Raw genomic sequence first — 20,856 nt, 5'->3', positions numbered from 1 at the left:
TTCATGAAGTCAGGGGTAAATCGGTTCTAGTCTTGACTGTGGGAGGAGTTGTCGATGGTGGAGAGAGCTCCTGCATGACTTCATTGGCATATTGATTCTGGTCCTGGCTCAGCTGAAGATGGCGTGAGCTAGCGGTCACACATGAAGTCAGGGGTGTATAGATTCTAGTCTGGGCCCAGCTGGAGCAGACGTGAAATACTGGTGAGAGCTCAACCGTGAAGTCAAGGGTATACTGATTCTAGTCCTGACAGAGTTAAAGCTAGCGGTGAGAGCTCACACTTGAAGTCAGGGTTATTCTGGTGTTATTCCCGGATGAGATGAAAGAAGTGTGGGCTTGTAGTGAAAGATCAGGCAAAAAGTGAGAATTCCATAAGTTTAGTTCTGTTTGTGGGAGGAGATGTGGGCTTGGTGTGAGAGCCCTGACTAACTTAACATTTATTGGTTCTAGTCCTGATTGAGGTGGAGGTGGTGTGGACTAGAGATGAGGTCTGAAGCATGAAGCCACTAATCTATGCTTCTAATACTGTTGAGAGAGCACTGAGAGCTACTTGTGAGATTTCAGGCATGACGTCAGAGGGTCTGTGGCTTCAATTCTTGGCTGCATGGGGAAGTGGTGTGGTCTACTTATAAGAACTCAAACATGAAGATGTGGAGCCCTTGGCTCTTGTCTGTGGTTCTAGTTGTGGGTGTTGGGAAAGGTGTGGACTATTGTTGAGTGTTGAGGGCTTAGTTAGGAGTCCATGGGTTCTATCCTGCTGAGAGGGAGATATGGGCTACTGGTTAGAAACTAGGCATGAAACCATAGTCTACTGATATTAATTCCGGCTAAGGAAGAGGAGGAACAGGCTAGCCGTGAGAGCTCACTCATGAACTCGGGGGTCCGTGGTCCTAGTGTTGGCTGTGGGATAGTAGTCATGCTGAGAGCCCCGTCTTGAAGTCAAAGGACTATTGGTTCTGGTTCTGTCTGAGGTGGGGGAGGTGTGGGCTAGTGGAGTGGGCTCACGCATGCAGACAGGAGTCCATGTTCTAGTGTATGCTGTGTGAAGAGGAGGTGTTTGCTAGTGGTAGCTCAGTCAGGGTCAATGGGTCTGTACTTGTATCAACAGTGATGTTAGGGCTAGGGGTGAGAGGTCATGCATGAAATCAGAAGGCAATGGTTTTACTCCAGGCTTCAAAGAAGCATAAGTTGCCTGAGGAGAGAGGTCAGAGTTCAGCCAGGGGTCTATGGGTCCTAGACGTGGTGGAGACAGAGGCGGCATGGGTTAGTAGTGACAGTTCAGGTATGAACTTGGGAGTCAATGGTTCTAGTCTTTGCTGTGTGGAGGAGAGGCATGCTGAGACCTCAGGCATAAAGCCAGGGGTCTGTCCTAGGCATGACTGAGGTGGAGGAGGTGAGAACTGAGGTATCAAGTCAGAACGTAAGTCCATAGTTCGATCTTTGGACACCTAGAAGGTTAAGTGGTTTGAGGAGAGAGCTTCTGGCCAAATCAGAGCTCAATGGGTTCTAGACCTCTCTGAGAGGGAGGAGTTGTGGGCTAGTGAGAAGAGGTCCGACACAACATTAGGAGTCTGTGCTCTAGTACTGGCTCAGAGGTAGTAACTGTGGGCGTGTATGAGCTACCCAGGACTCCATATGTTCTAGTTCTGGCCATGAGAAAGGTGTTGTGAGATAGATCTGAAACCAGAGCTTCACCGAGGATTCTGTAGGATACCGTAGCTTGTCAGGTGGCAGAGACGTGTGGACTAGGGCTGAATCCTCAGCCACAGGCTCACGGCCTGGGTATTTCACTTGCATTGCTCAATATCGTAATCAAGAGTGCTTTTCCCTTTTCCTTGGGTGAAATTGTCACTCTAGCACCAGTGGTTAGAATCTAAAACATTTTAAGTCCAAAAAATCCAAGTCCAAGAAGTCTTCTGTGTGCACTTAAATTTAACAATATAAGCTGATAATTAGGTGATCTGATCTGTTTTTAAATTGTGTCTATACCATGGATAATGCCCCCACAAAAAATACACGAAAATGAGTTTTCTCAAATTAAGTATACAGCAAAATGGGTAAATAACTAAACAATGTGTAAGCGCACACAGTCGTTCATAAGTACAATACATCTTCCATGGTTAATAGGATTTAAAATTATTCAAAGATAATATTCCTACTGATGGAGTAATTGGGGTAAAATGGATCAGCAGAAACGTGGAAGAGAAGACGGCTGCCACTCAACACATCTCTGGGACAAGCCGACAGGACAAACCACTTAAAATACACCCCAGTGGAAACGCCTGTATGGAACAAGTTTGTTATAATCCACATATGTATATATATGTAGAGGCGCATTTTCTCGTTAAGTAAGATATGAATATAGTTATTACAATGTACAATGTTATAAAACAATTTCAAGAAAAAGATAAGGCAATATATATATTAGAGATAGGAATTGGTATGTTCCGTTGTTCCTTGGAATGTGGGGAAATTGGTATACCCGGGAGCTTACTGTAGAATGTTGAGAAGTGTGAGGCATGAGAAGATGTGAAGACGGAGTTCGAGGAGCGTTGAAATAAACAGCTGGAACCAGTAATACTTCTTATTTCTTGATTTCATTACTGTGAAGATTACAACATAAATTATTGTGGCGACGAGTGAGGGACAGCTGTGCAGGGGACAGAGAACGCTCTTTGCCCCTGATTGTTATTACCGTCTTCAGTGGGTGGTACAGAATTGGTGCCTACCTCGTATTGAAGTCCAGTTCTGGTGTCAGATTGGAGGGACGGTGGAGAGCTGTCTTACCGGTGGACACCACTGGTGCACGGTTGGCTGAGAGTAAGCTGAGAGGAGAGCTGCAGTCGGAGGATCTGTACGAAGACGCGCTAGTGTAGATCATCGGCGGGGGCAGCGGCATTCACACGAGGAAAGATCCACAAGAAGTTTCCGGAATCGAGGTGAGGAGAGCTGCAGACGGAGGAATAGCATGCGCGGGAGAAGTTTCTGAAAGACGCGCTCTTGCAGATCAAAGGGGCGGCAGCGGCACTCACACGAGGAAGGATTTCCATCATGCTGCTTTCAAAATAGGTGAGCTGAGGTGGAATTACACGGTGTGGCAGCTCGCGTTTCTAGTGACAATAGCCAGGATCGTATTGCAGCTGGAAGAAGAGTGTCCTGAACGGGAAGCGATTCCCAGGGGCAATTTCAGGCAACACACGTGACAAACAAGGTGGAGTCACGTTCAGCAACCACAGTTTAAAACACTAGAAAGCATTGCTGAACTGAACAGTGGGGATATGTTGGACCCATCTTTTCAGGAGGAATTTTCATTATAGAATCTGGATTTGGTCTGCACAGAAAGTGACTATTGTATGAATAGTTACAAAAGAAGTCTGAAAAAGCTGAAAGTGGAAAACTTCTGGCAATACACAAGTAATATGCGACAGAGCGATTAATTGCAGACAGTGTATAAGGAGTAGATAATTCACCTTTTACAGGAATTCAAAGCTTTATAGGATTGTATAAAAGATTTTCACGCAGCATACAATGGCGGCAGCGAGTATGTCACAACCACCTCCCTTCCTTAGTAAATTTGATGAACCGAACCTTTCTTGGAAGGAGTGGATAAAACTATTTGACTCATATTTGATAGCCATAGGAGGGGAAAGATTCACAGCATTGAGAAGGCAACACATACTACTCCATAATTTGGGTATTCAAGGACGTAAAGTGTACGAGAGTCTTACAGATCTTGATGAGGAGGAGGATGATGGGGGAGAAGTATTAGATGACTATGAAAAAACGATCAGGAAATTAGAAAGCCATTTTGGGCATAAAGTTAACGTGGTGTTAGAGAGACATACGTTTTTCAGTAGAATCCAGGGCAAGGATGAAAAAGTTTCTAGTTATATTGCATGCCTTAGACGTTTGGCTAACACGTGTGAATTTGGAAGCTTAGAGGACTCTCTAATACGAGATCAGTTAGTAAGATGTACTAACAATCTTAAAATTCAGGAGAAATTATTAGTTCACAATCCTGCTCTAAAAGAGGCAATCAACATAGCCAAGGGCATAGAACACACAGTTGAATGTATGAAACTAATTAAGCACACCCCAAATATGGAGGAAGTGAAAGAGGTCAAGACATGTTCTAAACAAGAAGACAAAGAATCGGATCCAGAAGGAGGGAGTAGAATTCATGAAATAGCAGTTAAAAGGAATATTACGAACAACATAGATATGGGTAAAAGTAAATGTTTTAGGTGTGGCAATAATAGACACCTAGCTAACAACCCCATGTGCCCTGCTAGAAATTGTGTATGTAGGAAATGTGGTGTTAGAGGACATTTTGCGCGTGTGTGTAAAAATGAAAAGAGTGAGAATAATGAAAAGAAGGTGGTACACAAAATTGAAGACTCCCAAGAGGTTAGAAACAGGTATGTGCTACAATTAAAAGAAACAGATGAAGGGAAACAGTGCGACAACTCATATCCTACGTGTAATATTGAACTTGATGGGGTGAAGGTAAAGGCATATGCTGATTCATGCTCTCCGTTTACATTCATTGAGTATAGAGTGTATGAGACATATTTCCAAGGTAGGGGATACAAATTACAGCCAGCTGATATCTCTCCGGGTGGGTACAACAATGGTCCCATACCCTTAAAGGGTAGGTTAGAGTTACAAATAACATTTAAAGGCCGGCAAACCAAAGGTAATGTGCATTTTACTAACAAAGGATCAAACCTACTAGGATGGAAACATCAAAAGGAATTAGGTATTAAATTAGACCCAAATAATGATGAACAAGTCCTTGTGGTGGCCAAATCCAAGGAAGGAGAAAAGGTGTGTGAAGAATTTCCTACATTGTTTAGTGACAAATTGGGATTGTTGAAGGACTACCAACACTTAATAAAAATAAAGGAGGGTACCATACCGGTTGTTCACAAAGTCAGACCTATCCCATATCTAATGCAGGAACCTTTGAAACTGGAGTTGGAAAAGCTGGAAAAATTAGGAGTCATAGAACCAATAGAGAGCTCATTATGGTTGGCTCCCATAGTGATTACCAAGAAAACGGAAGGCAGGGGAATACGGGTATGTGTGGACTTGAGAGATCTTAATTCCAATATATGGGTTGACAGGTTTCCCCTGCCCAGAATAAGTGAAATGCTGAGTACCATGAGTCCAGCTAAGTTCTTCAGTGTGATAGATCTATCATCGGCGTACCATCAGGTAGAGCTTCATCCCTCATCCAGGTCACTCACCTCCTTCATCACTCCATATGGAGCCTTTAGACATTGCAGAATGCCATTTGGCTTGGCTTCTGCTGCTGCAGTTTTCAAGCGTATTATGCAAAGAGTATTACAGGGAATAGACCAGGCATTGTGTTTTCAGGATGACATCCTAATATATGGTGTTACAAAAGAGGAACACGATTCCACCTTGAGGGAAGTTTTTAAAGCATTGGAGTGTTCAGGAATGACCATTCGGAGAGACAAATGCCAGATATGTGTACAATCAGTTGAATATCTGGGGCACAAAATAACAAAGGAAGGAGTAGAGCCAAAATACGATCTAGTAGTAGCAGTGAAAGAAGCCCAGGCTCCCACCAATAAGCTGGAACTCAAGTCCTTTTTAGGGTTAGCTGAGTAGATGGCTAAATTTGTACACAACTTTGCTGATGTAACAGCCCCCATGAGAACACTGCTAAAAAACCCGTTATCTTTGATTGGGATCAAAATTGTCAGGAAGCCTTTGAAAAAGTAAAGGAAGCCATTGTCAAATCCCCTAATTTGAGAAATTTTGATTTCAGAAAAAAAGCCATAGTGACCACAGATGCTAGTGGTAAAGGGTTGGGGGCTACCTTATCTCAGAGCGCAAATGGACAAGAGGATATTATAGCTTTCGCTTCAAGGTCTCTTACAGTTGCGGAAGCAAATTATTCTACTATAGAGAGAGAGACATTAGCATGCTATTGGGCTATAAAACACTTTAAGTTCTTTCTATGGGGTTTGCCTTTTACCATCGGAACAGATCATAAACCCCTTACTGGGATGTTCACCACTAAAGGGAGAGAGCGAGCTACTCCTCGTATTGCAAAATGGATCCAAGCTTTAGAAAATGTTAATTTTAGAATAGAATATGTTCAAGGGAAAAGAAACATAATTGCAGATTTCTTGTCTAAATCACCTAGGGAGGTAGAAATAGAGGAAGATACCGATCTATTGGAGCCAGTGTTGCACATAGACCTTGCTGGTCTTACGAAAAGTGAGTGGAATGAAGGAATCAGAAATGACCCAGTGTTAACAATGTTGAAAGAAAAAATTGTCAAGGGTTGTCCGGAAAGGTCGAAAGATTTGGAAGAAGAACTGAAGGGGTATTGGGAAGTAAGATCAGAACTTCATATTCGTGATGACATCGTGATGAGAGGGGAGAGAATAGTACCTCCCCGTGTGTTATGGGACAAGCTTGTTACCTTGGCACATGAAGGGCATCTAGGAAGGAGCCTCACTAAAAATAAACTAAGAGCCACCTACTGGTTTCCGACTATGGATAAATTAGTAGAGATCAGTGAGAGAGAGTGTATTAAATGTGCCACAAGTGACAAGATCAATGTAACGAGAAAAGCCCCTCTGTCACCAATTGAAGTTCCAAGTAAAACATGGGACGAGTTAGGATTGGACATCTTAGGTCCGTTAGATCAGGTAGGAGTTAGTGGAACATTTTTACTGGTGCTGGTAGACTACCATTCACACTGGATAATGACCAAACCTGTACACCAAGTAATCACAAGAGGAGTAATAGCCTTCCTAACAGAGGCATTCATGGTTGAGGGAATTCCCAGTACATTGATAACCGACAATGGGGTACAATTTACTTCAGACGCCATGAAGGAGTTCCTTAAGAAGGCTGGCGTCAGTCATTTTAGAACGGCCTTATATCATCCACAGGCAAATGGATTAGTTGGGAGAACCAACAGAATGATCAAAGAATGTCTGCAAATGGCAAGGGTGGTCCGGGAGTCAGGTGAGATAGCTCTAAAACAACTGTTGTGGTCATATCACACCACACCAGATTTGGTAACAGGAATATCACCGTTTACATCACTCAGAGGTAGGTTACCGGGTGCTAAACTGAACCCCAACTGGTTGGGTGGTGGTAAACCCCAATTTGTGCAATATGAAGAAGCCACGGCCCGAGTCCAGCAAAACCAAAGTAGGTACAAAAATTGGTATGACAATAAGTTTGGTACCAAGTATAGGCAATGGAAGGTGGGGCAGTGGGTAAAAGTCAAACTACCTGAGAGAGGGTAGCAAGTTTTCATGCCCCAAAAGAATTATTGAAGTACAAAGGAATGTGGTAAAGTTGGAAGATGGCAGAGTGTGGAGTATGGACAAATTATCATGCAGTGGAAAACCAAAGATTAGACATGAAAATTCACAAGATGAAGAGGAAGAAGGAGAAGCCTTGGATTAAACGAGCCAAGATGGCGAGACGAGGAGCAGAAGACGACCATCGTGGCACAAAGACTACATGTTCAATTATTAAGGGAAGGAGATATGTTATAATCCACATATGTATATACATGTAGAGGCGCATTTTCTCGTTAAGTAAGATATGTATATAGTTATTACAATGTTATAAAACAATTTCAAGAAAAGGATAAGGCAATATATATATTAGAGATAGGAATTGGTATGTTCCGTTGTTCCTTGGAATGTGGTGAAATTGGTATACCTGGGAGCTTACTGTAGAATGTTGAGAAGTGTGAGGCATGAGAAGATGTGAAGACGGAGTTCGAGGAGCGTTGAAATAAACAGCTGGGACCAGTAATACTTCTTATTTCTTGATTTCATTACTGTGAAGATTACAACAAAGTTGTAAAACATAGGCCCTCATTACAACAATGGCAGTATTGACCGCCTACCACCACGGCGACGGCAGCCAACATACCGTCACCGTGACTACCAGCCGCCCACTTGCATTATGACTGTAGACCGAATTCCGCCTGAAGGCTGTCGGAATACCGTCGATGGTCATGGCGGCGGATGGCAGTAAGGTGGCACTGCTGTCAGCAGCAGCGCCACGCGAGCAAAACACAGCTGACTGTATCATGAGCAATGATACGGCCTGGCGGTGTTTTGCTGGCGGTGTTTTGCTGGCGGACTCGGCTGCTGACAGCAGCGCTGCGTCCCATGTCCTGTCGGAGGACCCCCTGCAAGCAGGTAAGTCGGGTTCTCCGGCAGGAGAGGAGGGTGGGGGTGGTGTGTGCATGTGTTGTGTGTGTGTGTTTTTGTATGTGTGCACGCAGATGTGAGTCGCGTTGAATTAGTGCTTGAATGACTGAATGTGAGTGTACGTGTATGTTGTGTGTTGTGAATGCGTGTGGGCGACAATGTATGTTGGTGTGTGCTGCGGTGTGTGGGCATGTATGTGTGCATGTGTGGGTGGATGTGGGTATGCATGTGTGTTTGAGTGTGCATGTGTGCGTGTGGGTGTGTAATGTGTGGGGGGCAGGAGAGGGAGGGTGAGGATGGGGGAGGACTCTGGGGAGGGGGACGGGGCGGTGGAGACCACTATCAGTGCCAGGGAAGGAATTCCCTGGTACTGATAGTGCCTACTGCCATGGTTTTCGTGGCGGTACGCTTGCCACGAAAACCATGGCAGTAGGCGGGGTCATAATCCCGAGGGTGGGATTGTGGTGGCCGCCTGGCTGGAAACCGAAGTCTCCAGCCCAGCGGCCGTTACCACCCTGGCGGTCGGAGTGGTACATTGGCAATTTGGCTTGAGCCAAACCACCAATGTCATAATTTGGGAAAAGGTATCGCCAGCCTGTTGGTGCAGTACCTTTCCCCAAATTACCACAGACCGCCAGGGTCATAATGAGGGCCATAGTCTCCACCTCTGGTGAGGCAGACTTCAGTGCAACTGTGTTGTAAACCATATACAAGACCACAGACCAGCATGGGCTCCATGTACTGCATTCCCTCCACAAGAGGGCCTTTCATTTTCTGGAGTTAGATCATGCTGATGGTCACTTTTTGGATCCCTGTAGACAGGTATAGTGTCCCTTAGATGTGAGGTAGAGCAGGGGTGGATTGTACAGTTTTGTCCTACGAACAGAGGCTGTGCCCATTCAAGTGTAGCATAGGTTTTCCTTCTGGTTCACATCTCCTCTCCCCCCAACTTCCCCGGGAGCTTTCCTACTTGTGGCACTAACCTGCGAAGGAGGGAGCACACTTCCTAGAGGACTCATGTGCTCTGTTGAAACATCATATCTTCAACCAAACATGACCATGTTTCCATTCTCGTTTGTGAGCTCAGACAATTTCCACTATTGGCCTCGCCAGTAAATATGTTCACAAGATGGCTTGTTGCCCAATTCGAAAGTGTATTGGGTTTACTTAGGTATCGGGCTAGGACTGTATTAACTGGCTGGGATATGCAAGGCTTTGGACAATGGCTGTGGTTCAAATATCTCTGAGCAAAGAATCCTTCTGAAGTTGCCCCCAGAGCCCTGTTACACAGCCACCAACCCATGCGGTCAGTGGTGATTTGTGGCATTCCTTCCACCTACTTGCAAACTCTAGGAATTGTAGGTCTAAGGTGGTCATTCTGACCCTGGCGGTCTTTGACCGCCAGGGCGGAGGACCGCGGGAGCACCGCCGACAGGCCGGCGGTGCTCCAATGGGGATTCCGACCGCGGCGGTAAAGCCGCGGTCGGACCGGCACCACTGGCGGGGTCCCGCCAGTGTACCGCCGCCCCATTGAATCCTCCGCGGCGGCGCAGCTTGCTGCACCGCCGCGGGGATTCCGACCCCCCCTACCGCCATCCAGATCCCGGCAGTCGGACCGCCGGGATCCGGATGGCGGTAGGGGGGGTCGCGGGGCCCCTGGGGGCCCCTGCAGTGCCCATGCCACTGGCATGGGCATTGCAGGGGCCCCCGTAAGAGGGCCCCTACATGTATTTCACTGTCTGCTGCGCAGACAGTGAAATACGCGACGGGTGCAACTGCACCCGTCGCACAGCTTCCACTCCGCCGGCTCGATTCCGAGCCGGCTTCATCGTGGAAGCCTCTTTCCCGCTGGGCTGGCGGGCGGTCTGAAGGCGACCGCCCGCCAGCCCAGCGGGAAAGTCAGAATTACCGCCGCGGTCTTTTGACCGCGGAACGGTAATCTGACGGCGGGACTTTGGCGGGCGGCCTCCGCCGCCCGCCAAGGTCAGAATGAGGGCCTAAGTCTGGAAATCCCTGGCCTTTTTTCATGCATCGATGTTCTTTACCCAGCTGAGCTGTTAACCTAGGAAGCCTCAGAAATTTGTCTGCGGAGGCCGGTCGAGGTTCAGTCCTTGTCCACCTAGCCCGTGGGCCCCCTCAAGTACGGTCCTTTCTGTAATGCTGGAGCCCATATTTAACTGCGCTCCTTACTTTAGGGCTGATTTCACATTGCTACACTTGTGCCTGGCAGCACCAGTGAGTGTGACTCTACTTTCCATAGAGTCCAGCTTTCCTCCAACTAACACCCGCTAGAAATTCCCTTTGCTCATACACTTAAATACATACGTGGCAGCTAACCAGACAACAGCTCTCTCTGGTCATCCAAGAATACATTATGTCATCAGTTCTTGCATCATCCCTTCCTCCTGGAGGAGATACAGTGCCAGTTTCCTCCAAGTCCTCCAAACTCATGAATTGCCATGTGCTCAAATAGCAATGGACCTTCTGCAAATCTGTAATACATACAATCCATCATGCTGGCAACAACCTTTATTGCAGCCCAGCAGCTGACAGGCAAGACTGTGGAACAACCTTGCAAAGTCTCAAAGACAGAGTCTGACTATCAGACTGGTAGTGGTAGCCCTTTCCTTGCGGCAGATGGAAAAACACAATAGTTACATGTCTAGTAGGCTGCAGCAGCAAGCCTCGGCCAAGATGGTGCAAGAAAAGTCAATGTAGATGCAGGCAAGATTGGAAAGTTTTTGTTTTTTGTGTGCCTACAACTGAGGAGTCATGAGCGTGTGCCTAGAAAGGCACTATCTCAGGAGATCCGTCGTCCTCTTGGCAGCTACCATGAGGGTCCAAGCTTGTGCTCTTGGTGAGAACTAGCTAAGCCTTGCTGTCACCGTAGCGAGTACCATCTCAAGTCTTCATTCCAGATGCACCAGTAGGGGATGAGAGGGAAACTATGGGAGCGGAGTCCTCATTTAACCTTCTCTCTCCATACTACACCACCTTCACGAGCCCTGCACCACTTTAGCTCACCTCCAGGAATACCTCTATCTGATTTTCTTATATATATGTTCTGCTTATGAAAATGGATTGTTTCCCACTTAAAAATTGGCTGCTTTTCTTTCCTTTTTCTCATTCATAGTGTACTAAGAGGACTACTTTTAGCCTCTTTTCCAGTAATAATTAATTGTTTTAGAATTATATCCCGAAGGCCCAGCAGTTCCTGGGACGTCCTTTCTCAGCACTGTAGCTTATGGATGAGGCTTGCAGCAGTACTGAAGTAGATGGATCAATCTGTAATACTGTGGGCAGAATCCAGCGTTCATGGTAGGAACTGGATCCCCAGCCAACCAGCCTGCCCGAAGAAAGAAGTAGGACAGCCTACTCCTTCATGACAAAATTAGCTCATAGCAGCCACAGATGAGGCTCTTCCCTAATGGGCTTCTAAGGCCCCCTCATAATAGGCACTGTCGAGGGAGGAATCTAACCACAGAAGCATGCTTCCCTTAGAGACTGTAAGAGGGGTAGAAGGAGGAATTTATATATTGTTAGAAATGGGGTCTCTGGTTGACAGTCAGGTTACCCCCTGTTCAAGCAAGGACCCTCACTCTAGTTAGGATAAAAGAGAATCACCCTCAGCTAACCCCTGCTTACCCCCTTGGTAGCTTGGCAGAGCAGTAGGCTTAACCTCAGAGTGCTGGGCGTAAAGTATTTGTACCAACACACACAGTAACTTAATGAAAACACTACAAAATGACACAACACTAGTTTAGAAAAATAGGAAATATTTATCTAGACAAAACAAGACCAAAACGACAAAAATCCAACATACACAAGTCAAGTGATGATTTTTTTAAAGGTTTAAAATAAAAAGAGTCTTTAGGTAGTTGTAACAACACACTAGCGCGGCTAGCGTGTAAATGTACCTGGTTTGCGTCAAAAATAACCCCGCACGGGCGGTGTGCGTCGAAAGTAACCCTGCACGGCTGTGTGCGTCGAAAACAACTCGGCACGGCGGTGCGTGTTGAAAAAGCCAGCCACACGACGATCCGAAAGTCCCGCGGCGCAGGGTGCGATCTCTCAGCCTCCGTCAGCGATGCTGCGCGTCGTTTCTCCTGCTCCGGGCGTCGGTTTTTCGGTCGCGTTTCCTGCGGCGTCGTTTCTCAGCTGCGGAACCGGCGTCGCGTCGTTTTCTCAGCCGCGATCGGATTCGCGTCGATCTTTTCTCCGCACGGCGCTCGGTGCGTGTATTTTTGTCCTTAGGCTGCCAGCCTCTCCTTTCAGGGTCCCAGGAACTGGAAGGGCACCACAGAGCAGAGTAGGGGTCTCTCCAGAGACTCCAGGTGCTGGCAGGAAGAAGTCTTTGCTATCCCTGAGACTTCAACAACAGGAGGCAAGCTCTACATCAAGCCCTTGGAGATTTCTTCTTCAAGATGGAAGGCACACAAAGTCCAGTCTTTGCCCTCTTACTCTGGCAGAAGCAGCACTGCAGGAAAGCTCCACAAAGCACAGTCACAGGCAGGGCAGCACGTTTTCCTCAGCTATCAGCTCTTCTCCAGGCAGAGGTTCCTCTTGGTTCCAGAAGTGTTTCTAAAGTTTGTAAGTTTGGGTGCCCTTCTTATACCCATTTTAGTCTTTGAAGTCACCTTTCTTCAAAGGGGACTCACACCTTCTTGTGAAATCCTGCCTTGCCCAGGCAAGGCCTCAGACACACACCAGGGGGTTGGAGACAGCATTGTCAGAGGCAGGCACAGTCCTTTCAGATGAGAGTGACCACTCCACCCCTCCCTCCTAGCAGAGATGGCTAATCAGGAAATGCAGATCACACCCCAGCTCCCTTTGTGTCACTGTCTGGTGTGAGGTGAAAAACAACCCAACTGTCAAGCTGACCCAGACAGGGAATCCACAAACAAGGCAGAGTCACAGAATGGTTTAAGCAAGAAAATGCTCACTTTCTAAAAGTGGCATTTCCAAACGCACAATCTCAAAATCAACTTTACTAAAAGATGTATTTTTAAATTGTGAGTTCAGGGGTCCCAAACTCCACATGTCCATCTACTCTCTAGGGGAATCTACACTTTAATCATATTTAAAGGTAGCCCCCATATTATCCTATGAGAGAGACAGACCTTGCAACAGTGAAAACGAAATTGGTAGTATTTCACTGTTAGGACATATAAACCACTTTACTATATGTCCTACCTTATCCATACACTGCACCCTGCCCTTGGGGCTACCTAGGGCCTACCTTAGGGGTGCCTTACATGTAAGGAAAGGGAAGGTTTAGGCCTGGCAAGTGGGTACACTTGCCAAGTCGAATTTACAGTGTAAAAATACACATACAGACACTGCAGTGGCAGGTCTGAGACATGATTACAGAGCTACTTATGTGGGTGGCACAACCAGTGCTGCAGGCCCACTAGTAGCATTTGATTTACAGGCCCTGGCACCTCTAGTGCACCTTACTAGGGACTTATTAGTAAATCAAATATGCCAATCATGGATAAACCACTTACATACAATTTAAACCGGAGAGCATATGCACTTTAGCACTGGTTAGCAGTGGTAAAGTGCTCAGAGTTGAAAAGCCAACAGCAACATGTCAGAAAAATATAGGAGGCAGGAGGCAAAAAAGTCTGGGGATGACCCTGCATAAGCAAAAGTCCAACACGACCCCCTACCAGCCTAAAGCCAGGGGAGAACAATCAATACCTTGATGTACTTCCCTGATTGGGGCGATAGAACAAGGACCCAGGCCCACAACAGCAGGGGCATGTTCCAGTTCTACGCCTTCCTGACTCCAGTTGGATCCCTCTGTCCATACTCTCAGGGCCCACTAAGCTAACCCATGGGGAACCCTTCTCCACATCTACAGACACCATCTGTGCAACACCTAACTTTACTTTGCTCACAGATGTATTGCAATGGGCAGATAGTACCACCAGGGCCAACACAGTGGTGTTGCCCACTCCACCCCCGGGGTGTGACTCTCGTCCTTCCCCCCCCAGGGGCAACTCTGTCCACCAGGACAGCAAGCCACAGTGGCCCCAGACAACTGTCAGGGATGAGAGCCCGACCTCAGGCCTCTCTAACCACTGTGACTGTGGAGAGTGGGGGGTGGTAGCCCCAGGTGCCTGGCACCCTTTGACCACTCTCTCTTCCACCAGGTCAGGGATGACAACCTGACCCTGGTCCTCCCCTCTGGGGCTCTGTACCCTCCCTGCAGAAGCGGCACCCCCAGAGTCAAAAACTGTCAGGGTGCTTGTAGAAGCAGTCCTGCACAATTCTTCCATCAGTGCAGGGATGTTAACCTGCAACTGATCCTCCAACCTGGGGTCTGTACCTTCAGGTTGGACCAGGGCCAGGGGTGAGGCTTCCCTCCCCCTGCCCTCTCTTCTGGGGTCCTGAACCACCCAACTAGGAGTGGCCCCCCCAGAAGACAACATGGTAGGGGCACTGTTAACAGTAGCCCCTTCCTCCAGGTCAGGGGGGACACCCTTAACCTGGCCTCCCAATCCAGGGTCTGTACCCACAGACTGGATCACTGCCTGGCAAACCAGGGCTTCCTGGGGGGCATACCTACCCCCCACCAGGTCAGAGTTTACCCTCTGAACCTGGTCATCCAACCCAGGGTCACCACCCTGCGGTTGAACCACTGCCTGGCACACCAGGACTTCCAGGGGGGCACACTCACCCCCCTCAAGGGACACTCTGTCCCGAAGGGCCACACAAGAGTCTGGCTGGCGCAGGTCCCCTGACCTCTGCCCATCTGACAGAGTCTGGATTCCCCCCAACCCAGAAATGGTCTCACCAAGGTCATTCATGGGGGGCTCTGCTCTCAGAGCTGACCCCTGACCCTCCAGGTTCTCCACTGGGGTCCGCAACCCCCTCTCAACCCTCTGTCTGGACTTCTGCACCCCCTCACTAGGAGTGGTACTGCCAGACACCAGAACTGGTGGGACGCTGGCTACAGCCGCCCCCCCAAGTTCTCCTGACACTGTGGGGTCTCCCTCAACAGATGGCCCTATGGTACAGGCTAGGCTCCCCTCCTGGTGTTCCCGCAGGGAACCCTCCAGGACCTGGGACCAGATCTCGGGTACCTTGGGCCTCAACCCATCCCCATTCCCTCTCCTCTGAGACTGGACATGGGGTCCCTCACCCATCCCACTACACTGGGACCTACCTGGGACACTACAATCCTTCCCTACCTCACCTGGTTGGGAACTACCTAGACCACTCCTCTCAGGAGCACCCCCAAATGCCTCTTCAGACTCTCTGGTACTCACCCAGAAGTCTGCCTCCATTGTAAGCTCCCTGGGGTCAGAGAACTCACACTCCACCTGGTGTTGGCATAGCTCTGGAAAATAAGGACTAGACATATGCTCTCCAGCAATTACATCACTCAGCCCCTCGCATGAATTAACCAAAGTACCCTTCACCCAACCATCCAGTGACTCTGCTTTGAAAAAGCACCCCACATCACCCTCCTGAGACTGGTGAGACAGTACCTGACTGTCCCTGACACTCAACCCACACTCTTCTGGGATGTTTTCACACTCCATAACCAGGACTTCTACCTGGGGGGAAACCCTCTCCCTGTCACTCTCACCTAGAGTCAGTAGGGTGTCCCTCCCACCAGTAGGAATATGACTCCCCATGCCAGTTCCCCAATCCACCTCAGGGACCCTGTGCATCACTGGAGCGACCTCATACCCCTGAACCTCCTGGCGTGTGTTAACTCCCTCCTTCAAGTAGGGCACCACCTCTCTGGGCATGTGCACTTCTGCAGCGTCACTGGATATACAATTGTTGCTGCCACCATTCCAGCTGGACTCAGCCCTCATGACTTCCAGCTCTTTCAATTTAAGCTCGTAAGCATAAATCATTTTTTTAATCTCTAAGTTCCTCCTCCTTTCTTCCAACTCCCAATCGAGCTTTTTCAGCTCCCATTGGTACTCCCTCTCTGCCTGTCTGTCCTGTAACTCTTCCGGAGTCAGACCCTTGGGTGACACCCTGCCATCCCTCCTGGGGACCCTCCCCCCAGGCGTAACAGGTTCCTCCACTACACCACTGTGTATCCTCTGCACTTCCCCACCCATATTCTCCTCCTCTGTGTGCCCTCCAGCCTTCTTGATTGTCACCCAAGCCCTCTGTGCCTGTTGCAGCTCCCCCTCCCTGGTGGAGCTCTCAGTGGGACAGTCAAGATCTTTAAGGAACTGTTTCAATTGAGCAACTGAGTACTCCTTCAGTTTCTCCATTTCAAACACAGCTCCAGCTGTTGCATCTCCAGATTGAGACATGATGGTCACAAGTGCAAAGTTCCAAAAGGCAGAAAAAAAATAATTTCCCAATGAAGTAAAAAGAATCAGTCAAGGGATCAGCAAAATCATGGAAGTAGAATAAAAAGAGTCCTTAAGAGAAAAATCAAAAGATCACCAAACAAGTAGTATGTGGTCACGTAGTGGTCTGAGATCAAAACAGTAGTGTACACTTAATTACTGTATGTCAAGTACAAATACAAGTCCAATCCCGACCGCTGGTCACCAATGTTAGAAATGGGGTCTCTGGTTGACAGTCAGGTTACCCCCTGTTCAAGCAAGGACCCTCACTCTAGTTAGGATAAAAGAGAATCACCCTCAGCTAACCCCTGCTTACCCCCTTGGTAGCTTGGCAGAGCAGTAGGCTTAACCTCAGAGTGCTGGGCGTAAAGTATTTGTACCAACACACACAGTAACTTAATGAAAACACTACAAAATGACACAACACTAGTTTAGAAAAATAGGAAATATTTATCTAGACAAAACAAGACCAAAACGACAAAAATCCAACATACACAAGTCAAGTTATGATTTTTTTAAAGGTTTAAAATAAAAAGAGTCTTTAGGTAGTTGTAACAACACACTAGCGCGGCTAGCGTGTAAATGTACCTGGTTTGCGTCAAAAATAACCCCGCACGGGCGGTGTGCGTCGAAAGTAACCCTGCACGGCTGTGTGCGTCGAAAACAACTCGGCACGGCGGTGCGTGTTGAAAAAGCCAGCCACACGACGATCCGAAAGTCCCGCGGCGCAGGGTGCGATCTCTCAGCCTCCGTCAGCGATGCTGCGCGTCGTTTCTCCTGCTCCGGGCGTCGGTTTTTCGGTCGCGTTTCCTGCGGCGTCGTTTCTCAGCTGCGGAACCGGCGTCGCGTCGTTTTCTCAGCCGCGATCGGATTCGCGTCGATCTTTTCTCCGCACGGCGCTCGGTGCGTGTATTTTTGTCCTTAGGCTGCCAGCCTCTCCTTTCAGGGTCCCAGGAACTGGAAGGGCACCACAGAGCAGAGTAGGGGTCTCTCCAGAGACTCCAGGTGCTGGCAGGAAGAAGTCTTTGCTATCCCTGAGACTTCAACAACAGGAGGCAAGCTCTACATCAAGCCCTTGGAGATTTCTTCTTCAAGATGGAAGGCACACAAAGTCCAGTCTTTGCCCTCTTACTCTGGCAGAAGCAGCACTGCAGGAAAGCTCCACAAAGCACAGTCACAGGCAGGGCAGCACGTTTTCCTCAGCTATCAGCTCTTCTCCAGGCAGAGGTTCCTCTTGGTTCCAGAAGTGTTTCTAAAGTTTGTAAGTTTGGGTGCCCTTCTTATACCCATTTTAGTCTTTGAAGTCACCTTTCTTCAAAGGGGACTCACACCTTCTTGTGAAATCCTGCCTTGCCCAGGCAAGGCCTCAGACACACACCAGGGGGTTGGAGACAGCATTGTCAGAGGCAGGCACAGTCCTTTCAGATGAGAGTGACCACTCCACCCCTCCCTCCTAGCAGAGATGGCTAATCAGGAAATGCAGATCACACCCCAGCTCCCTTTGTGTCACTGTCTGGTGTGAGGTGAAAAACAACCCAACTGTCAAGCTGACCCAGACAGGGAATCCACAAACAAGGCAGAGTCACAGAATGGTTTAAGCAAGAAAATGCTCACTTTCTAAAAGTGGCATTTCCAAACGCACAATCTCAAAATCAACTTTACTAAAAGATGTATTTTTAAATTGTGAGTTCAGGGGTCCCAAACTCCACATGTCCATCTACTCTCTAGGGGAATCTACACTTTAATCATATTTAAAGGTAGCCCCCATATTATCCTATGAGAGAGACAGACCTTGCAACAGTGAAAACGAAATTGGTAGTATTTCACTGTTAGGACATATAAACCACTTTACTATATGTCCTACCTTATCCATACACTGCACCCTGCCCTTGGGGCTACCTAGGGCCTACCTTAGGGGTGCCTTACATGTAAGGAAAGGGAAGGTTTAGGCCTGGCAAGTGGGTACACTTGCCAAGTCGAATTTACAGTGTAAAAATACACATACAGACACTGCAGTGGCAGGTCTGAGACATGATTACAGAGCTACTTATGTGGGTGGCACAACCAGTGCTGCAGGCCCACTAGTAGCATTTGATTTACAGGCCCTGGCACCTCTAGTGCACCTTACTAGGGACTTATTAGTAAATCAAATATGCCAATCATGGATAAACCACTTACATACAATTTAAACCGGAGAGCATATGCACTTTAGCACTGGTTAGCAGTGGTAAAGTGCTCAGAGTTGAAAAGCCAACAGCAACATGTCAGAAAAATATAGGAGGCAGGAGGCAAAAAAGTCTGGGGATGACCCTGCATAAGCAAAAGTCCAACATATATGTATTTTGGATTTTTTTTAACACTGACCTAACCAAAAGACAGTGTAGTGCTGTAAAAGGTCAAAGACAAGCATACATTCGAGAAGTGATAGGAGAGGTGCCTGGAGTGTGGACGGATTACTTTATTACTTGGACAGCTCATGCAATGGTTTGCGTTCTGACAATGATTTCAGCTGGGATGTTGTCGTAAAGGAAAACTGTGAGAGGGAAGCTGTGAAGATGTGTCCTGTGGTGACCAAGTACTACCAGTTCAGCTTAGTGCCCTTTCAGATGAAGGCTGTTGTCCCATATTAACGCTATGGAAGATTATAGGGCATTTGTGATGCCCATGTCCATTTGTTGACGATGGAGATGAAGTGGATTCCATAGCCAGCAGTAGGTAAGAGATAGGGCGCAGAGGATAATCATAGTTAGAGAGCCAGAGGTAGCTTGTAATTCAGTCCTGACCACCACAAGAGTAGATTCTATTCTGTGCCTGAGCTGAAACCCAGACTAGCTTGCGTCTAGGCGGCCAGGCTGGATGAGTCCATGTTGACCTCAAGTTGCTGGAGTTGTCATGGGGATTTAGTTGCCAAGCCCTAAGAGGTCAATTGTTGTGTTTTTAGGATGGGGTGGCATAAAGTGTTTAAAGGTGGGGATCCTCGTCCTGGATGAGGTTGATGAGGTCAGTAATCAGCAGCACAAGGAAGACAGCTTATCATGATGCTATCACCCTTGGGGACAGATAGCCTGACACATTGATGGCTTTCTTTAGGGCCTAAAGTGGTGCATGGAGTATTTCTTTATGGACTAGAATTCAGGCAAACAGTTAGTCTGTGCTTAGAGATTTGGGGGCTTGTGATTAGAGGACATGTAGGCACAGGCTGGGTCTTTTGATCCTTCAACGTTTTTCTCAAAGCCAGCTTGTGTAGTGGTACAAGGCACCGTTAGGAGTCCAAGGACTTTACTAATGAAAATGGATGAACAAGGCAAATAAGAAGGGCTATGGGTATATAGTTTATTAAACTGTTAATTAATGGGTAGGTGATTGTGGAAGTTCGCCGAATGTTGAACAGTTTTGTTAATGATTGGGACAGTAGATCTAGCAACAGTAGACACAGTGTTAAATGAATGGGCAAATGGCTGAGAATCATAGGTTCAGGAGTGAAGTGAGAAGGGAATGCATGTGTTGATGGGTAAATGAGTGAAAGATAAGTGAATGCATGGTATAATAAAGAGATGCATGGATGAGTGGATGTGTAAGTCACTTAATGAATTAATAGTTCTTTATGTTCTTTATGCATAACTATTGCCACCCACAATAGCATTACTTGTGCTCTCTGTAGGTCTGTACAATGGGCACCTCGTTCTGACGATGGACACAGGGTCGGCGTGCTGGGACCCCCGGTTTGAATATGATCAATGCAGAGAAATGCTGGCTCAACATGGATTTCAGGTTAGTGTTGCCTTATATGTTTGATTGCCTGAGCGGGGAAGGTAGGTCTTGTATAAGGGAGTTGTGTTCAGCAAGAAAACAAGTTGGAGAAGGCCCTGGAGAGATAATCAGAATCTCCAGATGTTCTGGGTTTGGATGCCATTTTTAAAACTGCATACAGGGAGACCAAGACTCAGAGAGGCAACTTAAAGAGAGTGAGAGAAAGTTTCTTGGTGGAGTACACCAAGACTTAGGGAGGCATCTTCATTTCAAGGAAGAAAAAAAGATTCTCAATAAATGGGGTCCAAGAGAAAGACCACCAAAAGCAACAGAGAGGAAAGCCCTCTTAGTTGATGGGATCATCTTTGGTACAGGTGATGAAGACCTTATCAGTAGGCTGCTTATTAATACTACATGTATGAATGTATATGTTATTTGTGTAGTGCAAACCTACCCAAAAGGCAGTGGGAAGTTGTACAGGGTCAGCGACCACACATTACTAAAGAGGTAATTGGGTTCTGGGATGAGAAGTTGATTGTTACTGTATCAAGATGTA

The 20,856-nt window shown here is 47.4% G+C and overlaps 1 protein-coding gene across 3 annotated transcripts in view; it reads left to right on the top strand.

Annotated features, from left to right (window-relative positions):
• The window catches only part of LOC138299133 (transmembrane protein 268-like), a 48,457-nt gene that overhangs the window by 6,313 nt on the left and 21,288 nt on the right, over positions 1-20,856 (top strand). For all 3 annotated transcript variants that reach the window (XM_069237180.1, XM_069237181.1, XM_069237179.1), the window contains one exon: positions 20,212-20,321. In XM_069237180.1, the coding sequence (XP_069093281.1) occupies positions 20,212-20,321 (110 nt within the window). The remainder of the gene's footprint in view (positions 1-20,211; positions 20,322-20,856) is intronic.

Source organism: Pleurodeles waltl, chromosome 6 (genome assembly GCF_031143425.1).
Source record: "Pleurodeles waltl isolate 20211129_DDA chromosome 6, aPleWal1.hap1.20221129, whole genome shotgun sequence".
NCBI classification, from domain to species: Eukaryota; Metazoa; Chordata; class Amphibia; order Caudata; family Salamandridae; genus Pleurodeles; species Pleurodeles waltl.
Note: the sequence above shows the minus strand (reverse complement) of the source record. Positions and strands in the feature narration are given on the sequence as shown.